This window comes from Gymnoscopelus braueri, assembly GCF_963280865.1.
Source record: "Gymnoscopelus braueri genome assembly, chromosome: 1".
Taxonomy (NCBI): Eukaryota; Metazoa; Chordata; class Actinopteri; order Myctophiformes; family Myctophidae; genus Gymnoscopelus; species Gymnoscopelus braueri.
The window spans coordinates 20774659-20789039 of record NC_137603.1 but is presented as its reverse complement, the minus strand read 5'-3'; the positions used below and the strand labels follow the sequence as shown (position 1 = coordinate 20789039).

Here is a 14381-nt window from a genome sequence, read left to right as displayed (position 1 = left end):
TTCAGTAACAGGGGTGTCTCCCTGTCTCTCCAGCTCTTTAATAAACAAATAATGAAACATATTTTCAGGTGGGTTGCCAATTTCAATCAACCAAGAGTGTTCCAGTTCTGCTTATTTCTTTGTGTCATCATGCACTTCCAATTTCACAGTAGGGGTTAGGGTTAGGGTTTGGGTCTGGATTGGATAAAATTGGTATTCTGACCTCAAAATGTATTCGCTGTTTAGTGTTTACTAAAGAGCTGGAGAGACAGGAAGACCCCTGTTACTGAACAATTACTCTATAGCAATGATTGATATACAGAATCTAGAGCTATTCAACACTTATTTTAACCAAGACGTATGACTTACTGTACATTTAAATGAACACTGAGGATTTTACTGTGTACAGTGACGGTAAAGGAAATGTCCATATGAGAGTGATCAAAGTGAGAGTCCAGTGCAGTGGGCAGACTTTCATTACTCTTATCTTTGGTTAAAAGCCAATCTGTCCCGGAAAGCAGCACAGTTGACAGATTACCTTCCTTGAGTCCTCAAACAAATCACCATTTCCTTCTGGAGAAGATCTGCCCATAATATAGGCCTGTGACTGGGGCCTCACAGTGTAGTTAAAAATTCACTTTCCCTTTCCTATTTGGTTTTAAACTGAAGGGGTGTTTATTTTTTATAGTTGCAGTCATTGATTTGTGCATTTGAACAAACTGTATTGCTGTTGTATTTCTCCAGATGCCTTCCAGGATGCCAGATCTGCCAGCAGTTGGTGCGGTGAGTGTTTCTTAGATCCCCATCCGATTTTGTACCCGTTTATCACCCTACGAGTCTTAAGGCCAATTTATGCTAGGAGCGAATGACGCTTCACAACTAAAACTAATTGTCAAAGGAGGATGTCTGCAGACGGTGTCCTGTACCTCTGGAAAAAAAGAAAGGTTGCAGATGCTTAATAAAATGTCACATACTCTGATACGCTGAAGATGAGGTAAGCTCCGCTGCCACGGAGACGCACGGGACCACATTCACTTCCTTGGTTTACATTTTCTGGCAAAGCTGTCGGCGAGTCGTGGACAGTATGAATGCTCAATTCTCACAACGTAGTGAGACACGTAGTGCGACGCGTCGCTCGACACTTGTCGCTCCAAGCATAAATTGGCCTTTAGTGGACGCATTAGCCTGCAATGAAACCTGTGAATGCACATTCCTTGACAGTGTACTTTCAGTGTACAACACCCCTCCTCAGGAAATAATTAGCTTCCAGGCTTTGTGCGTCAGGGTAAACATTCTCGCCTCTACGGTAACAGAACCCACATGGGAGGGACAAACTTGGGTGGTCCCAGATTTGACATAACGCCAAGGAAAGATTGCTTCCCAAAAAGTATGCTTAACTCATTGTCTGCCTGGAGTAAATAAATAATTCAGCCCTTGCCAGCGTTTTGGAGCGTTTTTAATAACCTTTCAAGAGCCATAGAATATTTCGCTCCAGGACGATCGACACACAGAGTGCCGCAAAAGACGGAGGAGTGTCTCTGGTTCCATCGCGGGGGAAGAGTGTCACCACGACCCTCCGTTCTTTAGTTATTGGCTGTTGAATATAGCTTGTTCTCGCCAAAAACGCAGAAAAAAACAAAGCAGAGAATTGTTTTTTCTTCTAAATCCTTTAACATTAGATCAGACCGGGCTGGGTTTGTGATCACGTTATTTCCGGGTGTACACTTCTTTGGGAGTTCTAGGATCACTCATAGTTTGGCGAAGAGCGCCCTCTAGCGTAAACACTGAAAACACCAGAATGCGTCAAAACACGTCAATGGCAGTCAATGCGTTAAGCTGTGCGTCTGGAGCAGCGATTCCCAACCTGTGGGCAGTGAGGATATTGCAAGTGGGCTCCTAAATAATTGCCAATAACACAAAGATTTTATTAGTAAATATAACGTTAATATAAATAATAATAATATAATATATGTTATAATATAAAAAAAAGTCAAGGTATATTTTCTTTAAAAAGTTTAATAATGTGTTTTCATAGTGATACCAATAAGTAGGAGCTTAAAATATTCTACTAGTATACTTTAAGTATCCATTGGATCAATAGAACTAATATCCATTGATCAAGCCGGAACACAATCGATTGATTGATTGATCATTGAAATAAACATGGCTGCCGTGTTAAGTGGTCCGATAGGTGGGCCGCAACCGCTTTCAAGAGATTCAAGTGGGCCCTGATCCAGAAAAGGTCGGGAAGCCCTGATCTAGATCTATCCTAAAGATATTTGTAGGAATAATGTCTTGTACTGTTAAGATATTTTTGAGATATTTGGTGTAAAGTTACCATTCCTGTGTTATGCAAATTGCAAATGATCATACCTTTCCTTATGACTTGGCAAATGGCAAGTCCCCTCAAAGTCAAAGAAATCAATAATTATTACAAAAATGACCAACAACAACACTATGACATATGGAATTGTAGTCTGTTATTTTCTCTCCTCCTGCTTATTTGTTCTACTCCAACATTTTGGGAAGTTTCTTAATTGGCACTTCGGGTGCTGAAAATGCCTTCTTAGTATTGTTGGTGTTCCTTAGCTAAGCCCAAAGCTGAACTGTAGTAGCATCCAGCTAGTAGAATTCATTGGTTTTCACTGGGGAAACCCACAAGCCAAATTCACTTAACTGAAGCCATCGATTCTTTTTTTTTGGGGGTACTGCAAGTGTATTTTGATGGCAATAGTTTTAGATACATATAGTATTGTTATACTGTGTTAATGCTACACTGATTGAGTGGTCAGTGTGATTTGGACTTGTTTCTCCTCCCCGTCCAGCTGCTGCTGCGGTCGTCTGGTGCGGCAGCACGAGGGCTTCACGGCCAGCCTGGCGGTTAAGTACTCGGACGTGAAGCTGGGTGACAATGCCAACCTGTCCGTGCCAGAGGTGGAGGAGTGGTCTGTGGACAGACACACAGAGGAGAGCCCCACAGATGCCTACGGGGTCATCAACTTCCAAGGGGGCTCACACTCGTACAGAGCCAAGGTTAGGCCCGATTTACACTCTACGCTCTACAAGCTCACAAAGTATTGCGTTGTGACGCATTTAGAGCTTGCAGATCAACTATTTTCGGCGCATGACGCCTGATTGCACACTTTCTTTTCTTGGTGGATTTTTTTTTTAATGTTGCACCCCATTTCTTTGGACAATTTTGTCATTACAGAGATAGATTGATGACAAGTGGGTTGCACAGATCCTAGAGCAGGATCAAGGAACAGGGCCAAAGATACTGTTTTACAATAATGAATATACCTATATCTCTTAAAACTAATGTTACACCATGCCATGAAGGCAACTCAAACAATCATGTTTTATATTATATAAACATAAAAACATAACATAATTTCTCGTTGCTTTCTTCTAACCCTTTTTATTCCTCGTGTGTGTATGTTGTTTGGGCATCATGTGTATTTGTAATTTTCCCCGCAGTATCTACGTTTGTCCTATGACTCGCGGCCGGAGAGCGTCCTGAGGCTGATGTTGAAGGAATGGCAGATGGAGCTTCCAAAGATCCTCATCTCGGTCCATGGAGGCATCCAGAACTTTGAGATGCACCCGCGCATCAAGCAGGTGGTGGGCAAGGGCCTCATCAAAGCCGCTGTCACCACGGGGGCATGGATACTCACCGGAGGGGTCAACACGGGTACGCACATGCACACACACCAATTTTTTCAATTTCATTTTAGTTTTGAATCGTTTTTGAAGCCGGTTTGGTTGTTTCGTTTATATATATATAGTTTTTAAAAGGCTTACTTTTAGTTTTTATTGTTAGGTTTAGATTTATTTTATTGTAATTTGGGGTATTCAGGAGGATTCAACAAGCTTAGACAAATAGTGAAAATAATCGGTCTACAAGCTCACAACGCATCGCACCGCAACGTGTTGTGATCTTGTAGATCGGCTATTTCATTCTTTTTTTAAGATGTTTGAAAATGTTTCGCAACATAGGGCTTAAAACTGGTAACGCTAAACATATTGGAAGATATAAGATTTCATATCCACCCAAAATATTAGGCATACTACTTTTCAGTTTTTAGTTGTAGTTTGGTTAGTTTTAGTTAACTATAATGAGCCCGGCCCGGCACACACCCCTTTCAGGAAGGGGGGCCAGAGTTTGAATGGAGGCCAAAGAGAGTGATGCTGACATGACAGTCGTAAAAACCCTTATGTTCTTTTCCTTTGTCCACGACAGAATAGATATCGTCAGTCGGGTGGAAACCTTGTATCTCCTTATTCAGTCTTTATTTTTTTATTGTTTTTAAAAAAAATTGTTTTAGAATCAGAATCACGTATCACAGTTTACAGGTATAAAGCAGTGGGTGTCGTGTTCCATTGTTTTGTAGTATTCTGTGAGAGATAGAGGTACATTCTACAAATACCTTCTAAATCAGTAGTTCTCACACTTTCAAGATTTTTCAAAAATGTAAAAAAAAATAGCAGATGTACAACCTCGCAGCACGGCACCAAGTGACACGCTGTGAGCTTGTACATCTGCAAAAATCTAAAATGACACATATTTTGCTTTCCTGGTTTTAATGGGTTAAATAAAACAAATAAAGATATATACATGCAGTATATACTGTACCGATGTGAAAGCACCGGTGTATGTATATACATGATATCATAGATCAATGCTATTGGTCACACTTTGTCTCTCTGTCTGTAATGAAATGCCCCAAATAGCTATGCCAGGTTGAAAGTGGTTAAACCACTGAAAATAGAGCTTGTGGCTATATCTCTAAAAGTCCATGCGATCCGTTGGAACAGGTTTTTATTTTATTTTATTTCATAAAAATGAACGGTTTTGGACATACAGGTATAAGGTTTCCGCCTGACCGCGACACTATACACTGTGTAGAGTCCTCATGTAATGGAAGAGCCCACACACGCACGCGCGCGCACACACACACACACACACACACACACACACACACACACACACACACACACACACACACACACACACACACACACACACACACACACACACACACACACACACACACACACACACACACACACACACACACACACACACACACACACACACTGATGTACGTCTACCATGTACCTTCGGTGGTGCCAGCTCACCAGACTGTGGCTACTGGCTAGTGTTTCTCGGCTAAAGTTAGCTTAAAATTGTTCTTACTCGCCGCAGGAGGCCGAGACGACATTCAAGTTGATATATTGTGTTTGTGAATGCAACAATGGAGTGTGATGGAAGTGGTCTCCACATGGCCGAGCATTTCATCCCTACTCCCTTTACAATCTAAATACATTTAAACACTATAGATTGACCGAGGATTTCACCCTTGATCACATAAGCAGCACCTGGGTGTAGATGTGAATTTAGGTTGCTACCAGCCACAAAGCTTTCTCTTCTTGTTGAGCTGATGTAAGCACATGCTGTCACACCTGCGTGTGTGTGCGTGTGTGCGTGTGTGTGTCAGTAGTGGAAGAAGTACTCAGATTTGTTTTACTTAGGTAAAAGTAGCGATACTACAATATAAAATACTCTGTATTAAATGTATATATATGTGTATATATATATATATATAGCATTTGACTTGAGTAAAAGGAAAAGGGCATCAAAATATACTTAAAGTACCAAAGTAAAAAAAACATTTTTTTGTGTATTAAACATAATTTGCCTCTGAAATGTAGTGGAGTAGAAGTATAAAGTATCAAAAAATGGACAAGCTCAAGTAAAGTATGAGTACCTCATAATTGTACTTAAATACTGTACTTGAGTAAATTCACTTAGTTACTTTCCAACACTGCTGAGTCAGTGTGTCATTGCATGTGTGCGTGTGTGTGTGTGTGTGTGTGTACTGTGCTGGTCGAGGCGTTGTCTGCTGCCATGGTGCATCAGTGTGCAGATATTGCGGTGTGATCATAGTGTTTAAATTCATTTTCTCACAGGGTCAATTACCCACAGCGGTGATTATACTGCTAAAGCCTGCCTCTTCAGTGGTACCCCTTGGCCAAGCTGGAACACACTCCCCATGCACTAATTAGTCTGGTATCATTCTCTGCTGGTGGTCGTTAAGCTGTAGCCTGGTAAACCATCCCGGTTGCAGAATTCACGTTTTATTTTCATTCAGCGAATGAAAATGAAATGTGAATTCCGCGACCGGGATGGTTTACAGGCTACAGCTCCCAGATGAGGGTCAGGGATGCTTATTGCTTACGCCCTAGATTAATATAATATATAAATATATATACACTATATATCGTCACTGTCTAGCAGAAACGTTGTATCTCCATATTTCTGCTTTTTATGTTTTTTTTTGTTGTAAATTAATAACCTATTTTTTTAAAGTCTTGATGAAGAATTGATGAAAGTCAAAGTGTAGTATTAACCAGAGCTTGTGACTATAATAACTACAACATACAAGGTTGACAGCAATGATATACAGTATGCTAGTTATGTTAGTCAGGTGTATATTATTTTCTGTCCACAGATGCCAAGTATGTTATTTAGACAGATGCTGGGTTTGAGGTCTACCAGCTATTCCAGTTAGTTTATAGCACTTCATAGTTTTCTCTTAGCATTCTACTTAACGCTCACTTAGCACTCACTTGGTCCAGGATCATGCTGATCCTGCTCTTTGTAAGTGCATCTTTTAAACACATTTAATCCTGGCATCTCTATTTTGGGAAAACCCTATTTTTTTCAAAAATGCGAAAACAGCAAATCATCTATATTTGTCGTCGACAAAATATATAGGGCTTCAGTGGTTAAAACAAGAGAATTATGTTCCAGCGGCATATCATATTGGCATATGAGGGGTTGTTTCTACAGGCATATTGGCATAATTAATAGATCCTGGAATTCTAAATGAGGGCAAAGATAGAGCCAAGTTTGATGTACTATAAAACTCCTTTATGGAGGTTTTTTGGGTGTGTAAAATACTTGACATGTAGATCAAACATTTACTGTATTTTTCTGAAGATTTAAACCACAGTATGGACATGCAAACTTCGTAGTCAGTCCTAAAGATCAGATTTGAGAAAGACGTAAGATTTGCCTGCTTTATGTGAACAAAGCCTTATTGATGGCTGTACCCTCTCTCTCTCTACCCCAAGGTGTGGCGAAGCATGTGGGCGATGCTTTGAGAGAGCACTGTTCCAGATCCTCCAAGAAAATTTGCACTATCGGCATCGCTCCCTGGGGGGTCATCGAGAACAGGAACGATCTCATCGGGAGAGATGTAAGGCTTATGCTCCTTTTCATTAGAAATACAATTACACTATATTATTTGTTAGTAGTTTCATTTAAACACTTTCAGCCTGGAGTCCCTATTTTAGGCATTATAGGCGAAACAAGCAGCGAAATGTTGGTGTGACACGTTCCACAAGACTTTGCTAACAGCAATACAATGTGGCTAGATTTGACAAAGATTAGGTCTTTAAAAATGTTAGCATTTTTATTATGATTTTTTCATTTCATATCATATTAAAGTAGAGAAGTATAGCTACAAAATTAAATATTGGTTCTGCAGTTTTACTCACCGGTTTTGGAACAGGCCATAGAATTGTCTTTTTGTGTAAAATGTCATTCTGTGTGTAAACAGCCTTGCAAGGCTTTTCACTCTCCAGAACACACCTCAAGCTAGGTCAATCACACAGCCCACAATGCATAGGCTCTGATGGATGGGCACGTGGGCAGCTATACAATTTAATACAAACAATATACAAGAAAACAATATAATAATAGTGATAATACTAGATGTAATGAAATGAAAAAACAAACAACTAACTTTATAACTTATACAGCATTGGTGTAATGGCCATCGTTGTTAATAAGTGTTAATGTAGTGTATATATAGACAGGAAGTACAATCAGGAAATAGCCAGATGTTTATTACCAAGCGTTTACGACTTTATTGTCTGACAGTGTACCCCTGCTGTGCTGTAGGTAACGGCTCCGTACCAGACCCTGCTGAACCCTCTCAGTAAGTTGAACGTTCTCAACAACCTGCACTCCCACTTCCTCCTGGTGGACGACGGCACCGTGGGGAAGTACGGCTCTGAGGTGAAAATGCGCCGAGAGCTGGAGAAGCACGTCAACCTGCAGAGAATACACGCACGTAAGAACACACTCACCCCAACATGTCCACCTGCAGAGAATACACGCACGTAAGAACACTGTCACCCCAACCGCTAAAGCCAGTGCTTCTCAAACCTTCTCATTTCATGGACCTCAAACATTTAGATGAATTTGGCCACAGACCTCCATCAAAATATTGTGACAGGGAACCCCAAACAAGATTTGAGTTGTTAAAAAGTTTCAAAAATAAATAGTTTTTTTCCAAGAAAAAAAACTAAATAGATTTACAAGCATACTGTGTGACATGTTCTGAGCTTGTAGGTCTTCTATGAAATAGTGCCTTTGTTAAAACAAAGGCACATTTACTTACGACCCATAAAAATGGGTCCCGACCCAGTCTTTGGGAAACACTGTAATAGTCACTCCAATGAACCAACACACTGAAGTACATTTATCACGGATCACCAGGGTTCACCCCTCAACATTTACATTGACATAGTCTGCTATGTGCAGGACGTCTGTCCGTTGGTCTGGCACTGATGAAGTAAGATAACTGCTGAATGGACGTAATCACATGAACTGTTCTCTTGTGGCACTGCCTTAGAACAGTGGTTCTCAACCTGTGGTGATTTTGGGGGGTGACAGTGAAGTGGCAATTGAGACTTTTAAGACCCTTTTAATACCAAAAAAAAAGAAAGAAAAGAAAAAGACCATTACTGCATCAAAAGTAATCAACAAATTATACTATAAAAACTGGTCAAATATTTGCCAAATTGTTAAATAATATAAGGAAGAGGCAAAAATTATGAAAATAGAGGATCTACAAGCTCACAACGGCTCGCGTTGCGAGGCGTTGTGAGCTGACAGGTTGCCACCCCAGCGGCTGCCTTGTTAAGTGGTCAGATTGACATCACATCAACTTAAATTAAACCACAGATTTTTAAGTTGCATTGAGCTGTGATAATGACTACAAGGTTATTTGTGGTCAGCATTTACTTTTAACATCGAGAAACGTTGTCTCTGCTGTTGGCCACATGCCAGCGATGTTCAGAGGGAGGAATGTCCTTGAGGCCATGTTAACACCCAGGGAACCCTCACCAATCACACCCATCCACTTACACTGTGCCACGTTGCCAAGGCACAGAGTGAGAGCTACCCCCAGGCCTGTCACCGTTATTACATAATCACCTGATCGCAATTATATGACATAATCGACATTATCTTGCAGAATAGTCAGAACCGTTTCCATTCATCTGTATGAATTCATCTGTTGAAAACAGCCGATATACAAGCTCACAACGTGTCGTCATGCGACGTTTTGTGAGCTTGTAGATCGGTGATTTTCAGAATTTTAGATTTTTTTTTTAAGTATAAAATTATTAAATGCATGGCTTGTTTTGCCTGTAGTACATTATTTAATTCTATTATTAGAGCATTGGCAGCCCTGTGCAATTTTAGTTTACAAATCCTAAAAGCCAAACAGATATTTTCTTTTCCTTTATATGTTCCAGTGTTTAATGCAAAAAAAGTAAAACACAACTAAATCACTAATTGCAAAATATGTGTGACAATTAATTGTCAACAAAAAATGTCATGATCATGACAGCCCTGGCTACACAATGTACTGAGTCCATGAATCCAACCCCAAATGAAGCGAGGTTTGCGTTTTTGAATTAAACATTTGTCGTTCAGGTTCCACCATCATGTTACATCGTTATACTTGTAACATGGACACTTATAACCCAACAGTGGTCATTTCCTCTACCTTGACAGTGTTAGGCCCTGAAAATGGAGAATGGACTGCGTTGCATTTATGTAGCACTGGAGCACGATTGTTCTTTTATTTTGAAATGACATGAATCTGACCCGTGTGTGTGTGTGTGTGTGTGTGTGTGTGTGTGTGTGTGTGTGTGTGTGTGTGTGTGTGTGTGTGTGTGTGTGTGTGTGTGTGTGTGTGTGTGTGTGTGTGTGTGTGTGTGTGTGTGTGTGTACTGTAGGTATTGGTCAGGGTGTACCTGTGGTGGCCCTCATCTTTGAAGGGGGTCCCAACGTGATCCCCACAGTATTGGAGTACCTCCAGGAGAGCCCCCCCGTGCCGGTGGTGGTGTGTGAGGGCACCGGCCGCGCTGCTGACATACTGGCCTACATACACAAACAGACCGAGGAGGGAGGGTAGGAAACACACACACACACACACACACACACACCATATGTTTGTATTATTATAAAGCTGATCTACAGGCTCACACACTTGTAGATCAGCTATATTCGATGCACAGCACTGGCACACTAAGTATAAATCAGGCACAACTCTAACTCTAACCCATACTGTAAAACAGTATGGGTTTCTCTGGTGAGGAGTGGGGACAAGGAAAATTGTCCTCAGAATGGCTGTTTCTCAAATTCTACTATACTTGTGGGGACATTTGGCCCTCACAAGTATAGTAATACAATGTACAGTACACACACACACACACACACACACACACACACACACACGACTTGGTTAAAGATAATGTCTTTTCATTTCTTTTTTTGTTTTGTCACCTACAGTTTGTCAGGTTGTGTGTTATCTGGCTGTCAGCATCGGAAAATGTTGATCTCCCAACTAAGCAGGCCTACTATAAATACATTTCAGGCTGATTTATCTTGGCGAGTGTGGAGCAGAGGCTTTCATTGCCAGTTTTACAGGACTCACTGATAGACACGCGTCAAGGACAACTGGAGCTGAGATGTAGTCTAAAAGGACACCAATAAAACCTACTGTGGACAGTTGATCGCTGTTCATAATGTGTTCAATATTCTGTACCTGTGTCGTAGTGAGATGGAATACAGTCAGACAGTTGTGTTTATGCATATCAATACCCCAATAACGGGGTTCAATCCCCGGCTGAGTCATACCAAACAAAGACTATCAAAATGGCACCCAATACCTCCCTGCTTAGCACTCAGCATCAAGGGTTGTATTAGGGGTAAGTCCCTAATCTAGTGTTATATCCAGGGGGTGTACTTGCACCTACTAGCGTCATGTCCAGGGGGTGTACTTGTACATCAAGCTGCCACACGCTATGCAGAAACAAGAGATCCTGTCCTATGGGCCACATGGCTCGGGAACCATTGGTTCCAAAGGCTACTTACCCAGTTATAGCAATACCATAGGCCCTATAATCGTGAAGCCCTATGGCATAGGGCTTCACGATTATATCTAAAATGATAATCACCATTGTTTTGCTCAATACTGTAATCATGATTATTAATCACAATTATTATTAATAATGGTGATTGGTGTAGAACAATATTTTTGGTCAAATGAATACATTAAATGGCCTGTGATTCTATTTTCTCTGTGAGCCTGATTAATTGGGAGATGGGTTGTATGATGTTCTGGTTTTGAACCTTAGTGTCCCTATTCTGGGTCAAGCATAAGTTGAAAATAGCAGATCTATAAGCTCAAAACGTGGCACGTTGTGATGGCATTTTTTATATTATCTTATACAGTATATCGGTTATTTTCAGCAAAGATATTTAGTGTAGAGCGAAAGCATCAGGGGCCCTATAGAGCCCTGAGGGACTCGGATCAACTACGTATAGAGTTTCAGGTTTTAAAAAACGTTTAATGTTTCGGAAACAAGGTGCAACAACTAACCAAATAAAATGAATTATTACCAAGTTTCACCATTATGCAATTGTTCCCATGCAGGGGTCTACCTGACGGTGTGGAGGCAGACATCATATCAACCATCAAGAAAACCTTCAACTTTAGCCATGCCGATGCCTTTCATCTCTTCCAGACACTCATGGAGTGCATGAAGAGCAAAGAACTGGTAAAAAAAATCTACAATGTTTTTTTTCTCCAGATAATTTTTGAAAGTGTTCTTTTGGTTATGTCAGTGATGACACTCCACCCGAACCCGACCCGACTCAACGTTTTGGGACCGGGTCGGGCCCAAAATCTATGCTAATTATTCAGGCCGGGCCGAGCCTCGGGCTCCGTGAAAAAAAAAAAAAAATCTCTATATAAATATATACTACCCCCCAAAAAAGAAATTAACTGCCCCTAGCGGCCTAACGGTAAGGCAGACGGAAATGGCGGTGAATGTGTTGGATGCAGCTCAAAGTGAACTTAACTCGGGTATCTAGTTTGTCGCCGTCCGACCTCCATAGCCCGTGTTATTAAAGATAAAAAGGGACGACAATGGCCAACACTCATCGAAAATCGGCTAAAGTGGCTGTTTTGGACATTATCTCTGGAACGGAAGGTCCAATCTACTCAGTTCAAAGCTGGTTGGATGCGTGACTTTGAGGACATAAAGCATACAAGGACACCTTTTCGGGTTTTCTGGCCTAAACGTATGGTAATTGTTCGGGCCAGGCAGAGCCTCGGGCCGGCCCAGTAGGGCCCAGTTAGGGCCAGGCCTTAACTTTCAGGCCCGTTGAGAACTCTACTCCACTTCCATTTGGATGGGCATAGCACATCCTTTTGAATCACTCCAGTCCACTAGGGATGCAAGGTTGAAAGTGGTTAACTGTTGCAGCCGTATTGGACTTCACGTTCCATTTATGCCTTTTATTAAAATGTGCATTGGCATTGGCAACTTGCCTTTGGCGTTATTAAATCGATTAGTTTGATTAACAGTTGCACCCTTAATACAGGCGGTTTGAATCTCCTTTGTAAACAGATCACTGTGTTCCACATCAGCTCAGAGGATCACCAGGACATTGATGTGGCCATTCTGAGGGCTCTACTCAAAGGTTGGTCAAGTACAACTCTCCTCTCTCTCTGTCTACTGTGTCTCTCCTCCTCCCTTCTTTGTCTGCGTCTCTGTCCATTTCTTTCAGTTTTTCTCCTCTTTTATTGTGCTTCTCATCTTTCTGTTTTCTGTGATCCCATCTTCCCTTCTCTTTGTGTCCCCATTACTCCTGATGGACTAACACTGTGTCTGTCTCATTGTCAACATGAGGAGTGGTAATGAATACGATTTAGCCTCTTCATCCTGGGATTGTCCCCTGGCAGCACATTATGCTGCTGTACTTTATAGATTAACATCTTGACTTTGGCTTGACCTTGTCGTGTTTTCATATCGATATAGATATGTTTTGAGAAACCCACACACACACACACACACACACACACACACACACACACACACACACACACACACACACACACACACACACACACACACACACACACACACACACACACACACACACACACACACACACACACACAGAGAGAGACATGTTCTCCCTCTCTTTCCCTCTCTCATTCCTTTCTGCTTGTGTGTGTGTGTGTGTGTGTGTGTGTGTGTGTGTGTGTGTGTGTGAAGAGATCGTGTTGCCAGCCAGCGTTCTTTCAACAACAGCGTCATTCCTCTTCTTTCCCTGCATGCCTCCATGCTGTTGCCTCTCTCTCTCTGCAGTCTGTCTGAGACAGGGAGACACACTCTCCTGAGGGGAGAGCACAGGGTTGCTAGGTATTCACCTACATCAGTGGCTCCCAACCTTTTCGGGGATCAGGGCCCACCTGAAAATCTCAAAAAGAGTTCGCGCGGCCCAGCCATCTGACCGCTATTCGGCTGCCATGTTAAGTGGTCAGATGGGTGGGCCGCATGCATTTTCAGAGCATTTTAATGATAAATCAATCGATTGTGTTCCGGCCTGGATCAATGGAAATAATGTAGTATACTTGAATCTTTAAAAAAATGTTATGTTATCAATTAAGTTTTTGAGTGTTTTGCTAATTATTTGGGGGCCCACTTACAATATCCTCACAGCCCACCAGTGGGCCCCTGCCCACAGGTTGGGAACCACTGTCCTACATTTAGCCATGATTACGGTAGCTTGTGTCTGCAATATTCCGTATTTTTTTTCTTTCTTTTTTTTTTACAACAAAGAAGGAAATAAAGAGGGCCATGAACTGAAATGTCCTCCAGCAGGAAAAAAGAGCGTGCAACTATTTAGTTTCCTCCTTTTTTTTAATGATCAGATAAACCATTATTGATTCCGAGGGGGGAAATTGAGGTTTAACAGTTACAATGTAGGCATTTAGCAGACCCTCTTAGCCAGAGTGACTTACAATAAGCAAGGTAATCACATACAGTACCGTACATAGAACGTAAAGAGAACAGTGTAGTGCCTCAAGAAACGAGGATCCCAGGTTAACCAAGAACCTGGCATCTGTCTAAACAATATACTATCTAAATTACATTTGTTCCCATTACTCTAATTGGAGACAAAAGGAAGGAATGTGTGTGTTCAACCCCACTCACGTAGTGCCCTTTTCAAACTGATTAGAGTT

General features: G+C 41.4%; 1 protein-coding gene across 5 annotated transcripts in view; it reads left to right on the top strand.

Annotated features, from left to right (window-relative positions):
• The window catches only part of trpm7 (transient receptor potential cation channel, subfamily M, member 7), a 73976-nt gene that overhangs the window by 17603 nt on the left and 41992 nt on the right, over positions 1-14381 (top strand). For all 5 annotated transcript variants that reach the window (XM_080428843.1, XM_080428842.1, XM_080428844.1 and 2 more), the window contains exons 3-10: positions 724-762; positions 2805-3012; positions 3457-3670; positions 7117-7241; positions 7949-8120; positions 10078-10252; positions 11781-11904; positions 12760-12832. In XM_080428843.1, the coding sequence (XP_080284969.1) occupies positions 724-762; positions 2805-3012; positions 3457-3670; positions 7117-7241; positions 7949-8120; positions 10078-10252; positions 11781-11904; positions 12760-12832 (1130 nt within the window). The remainder of the gene's footprint in view (positions 1-723; positions 763-2804; positions 3013-3456; positions 3671-7116; positions 7242-7948; positions 8121-10077; positions 10253-11780; positions 11905-12759; positions 12833-14381) is intronic.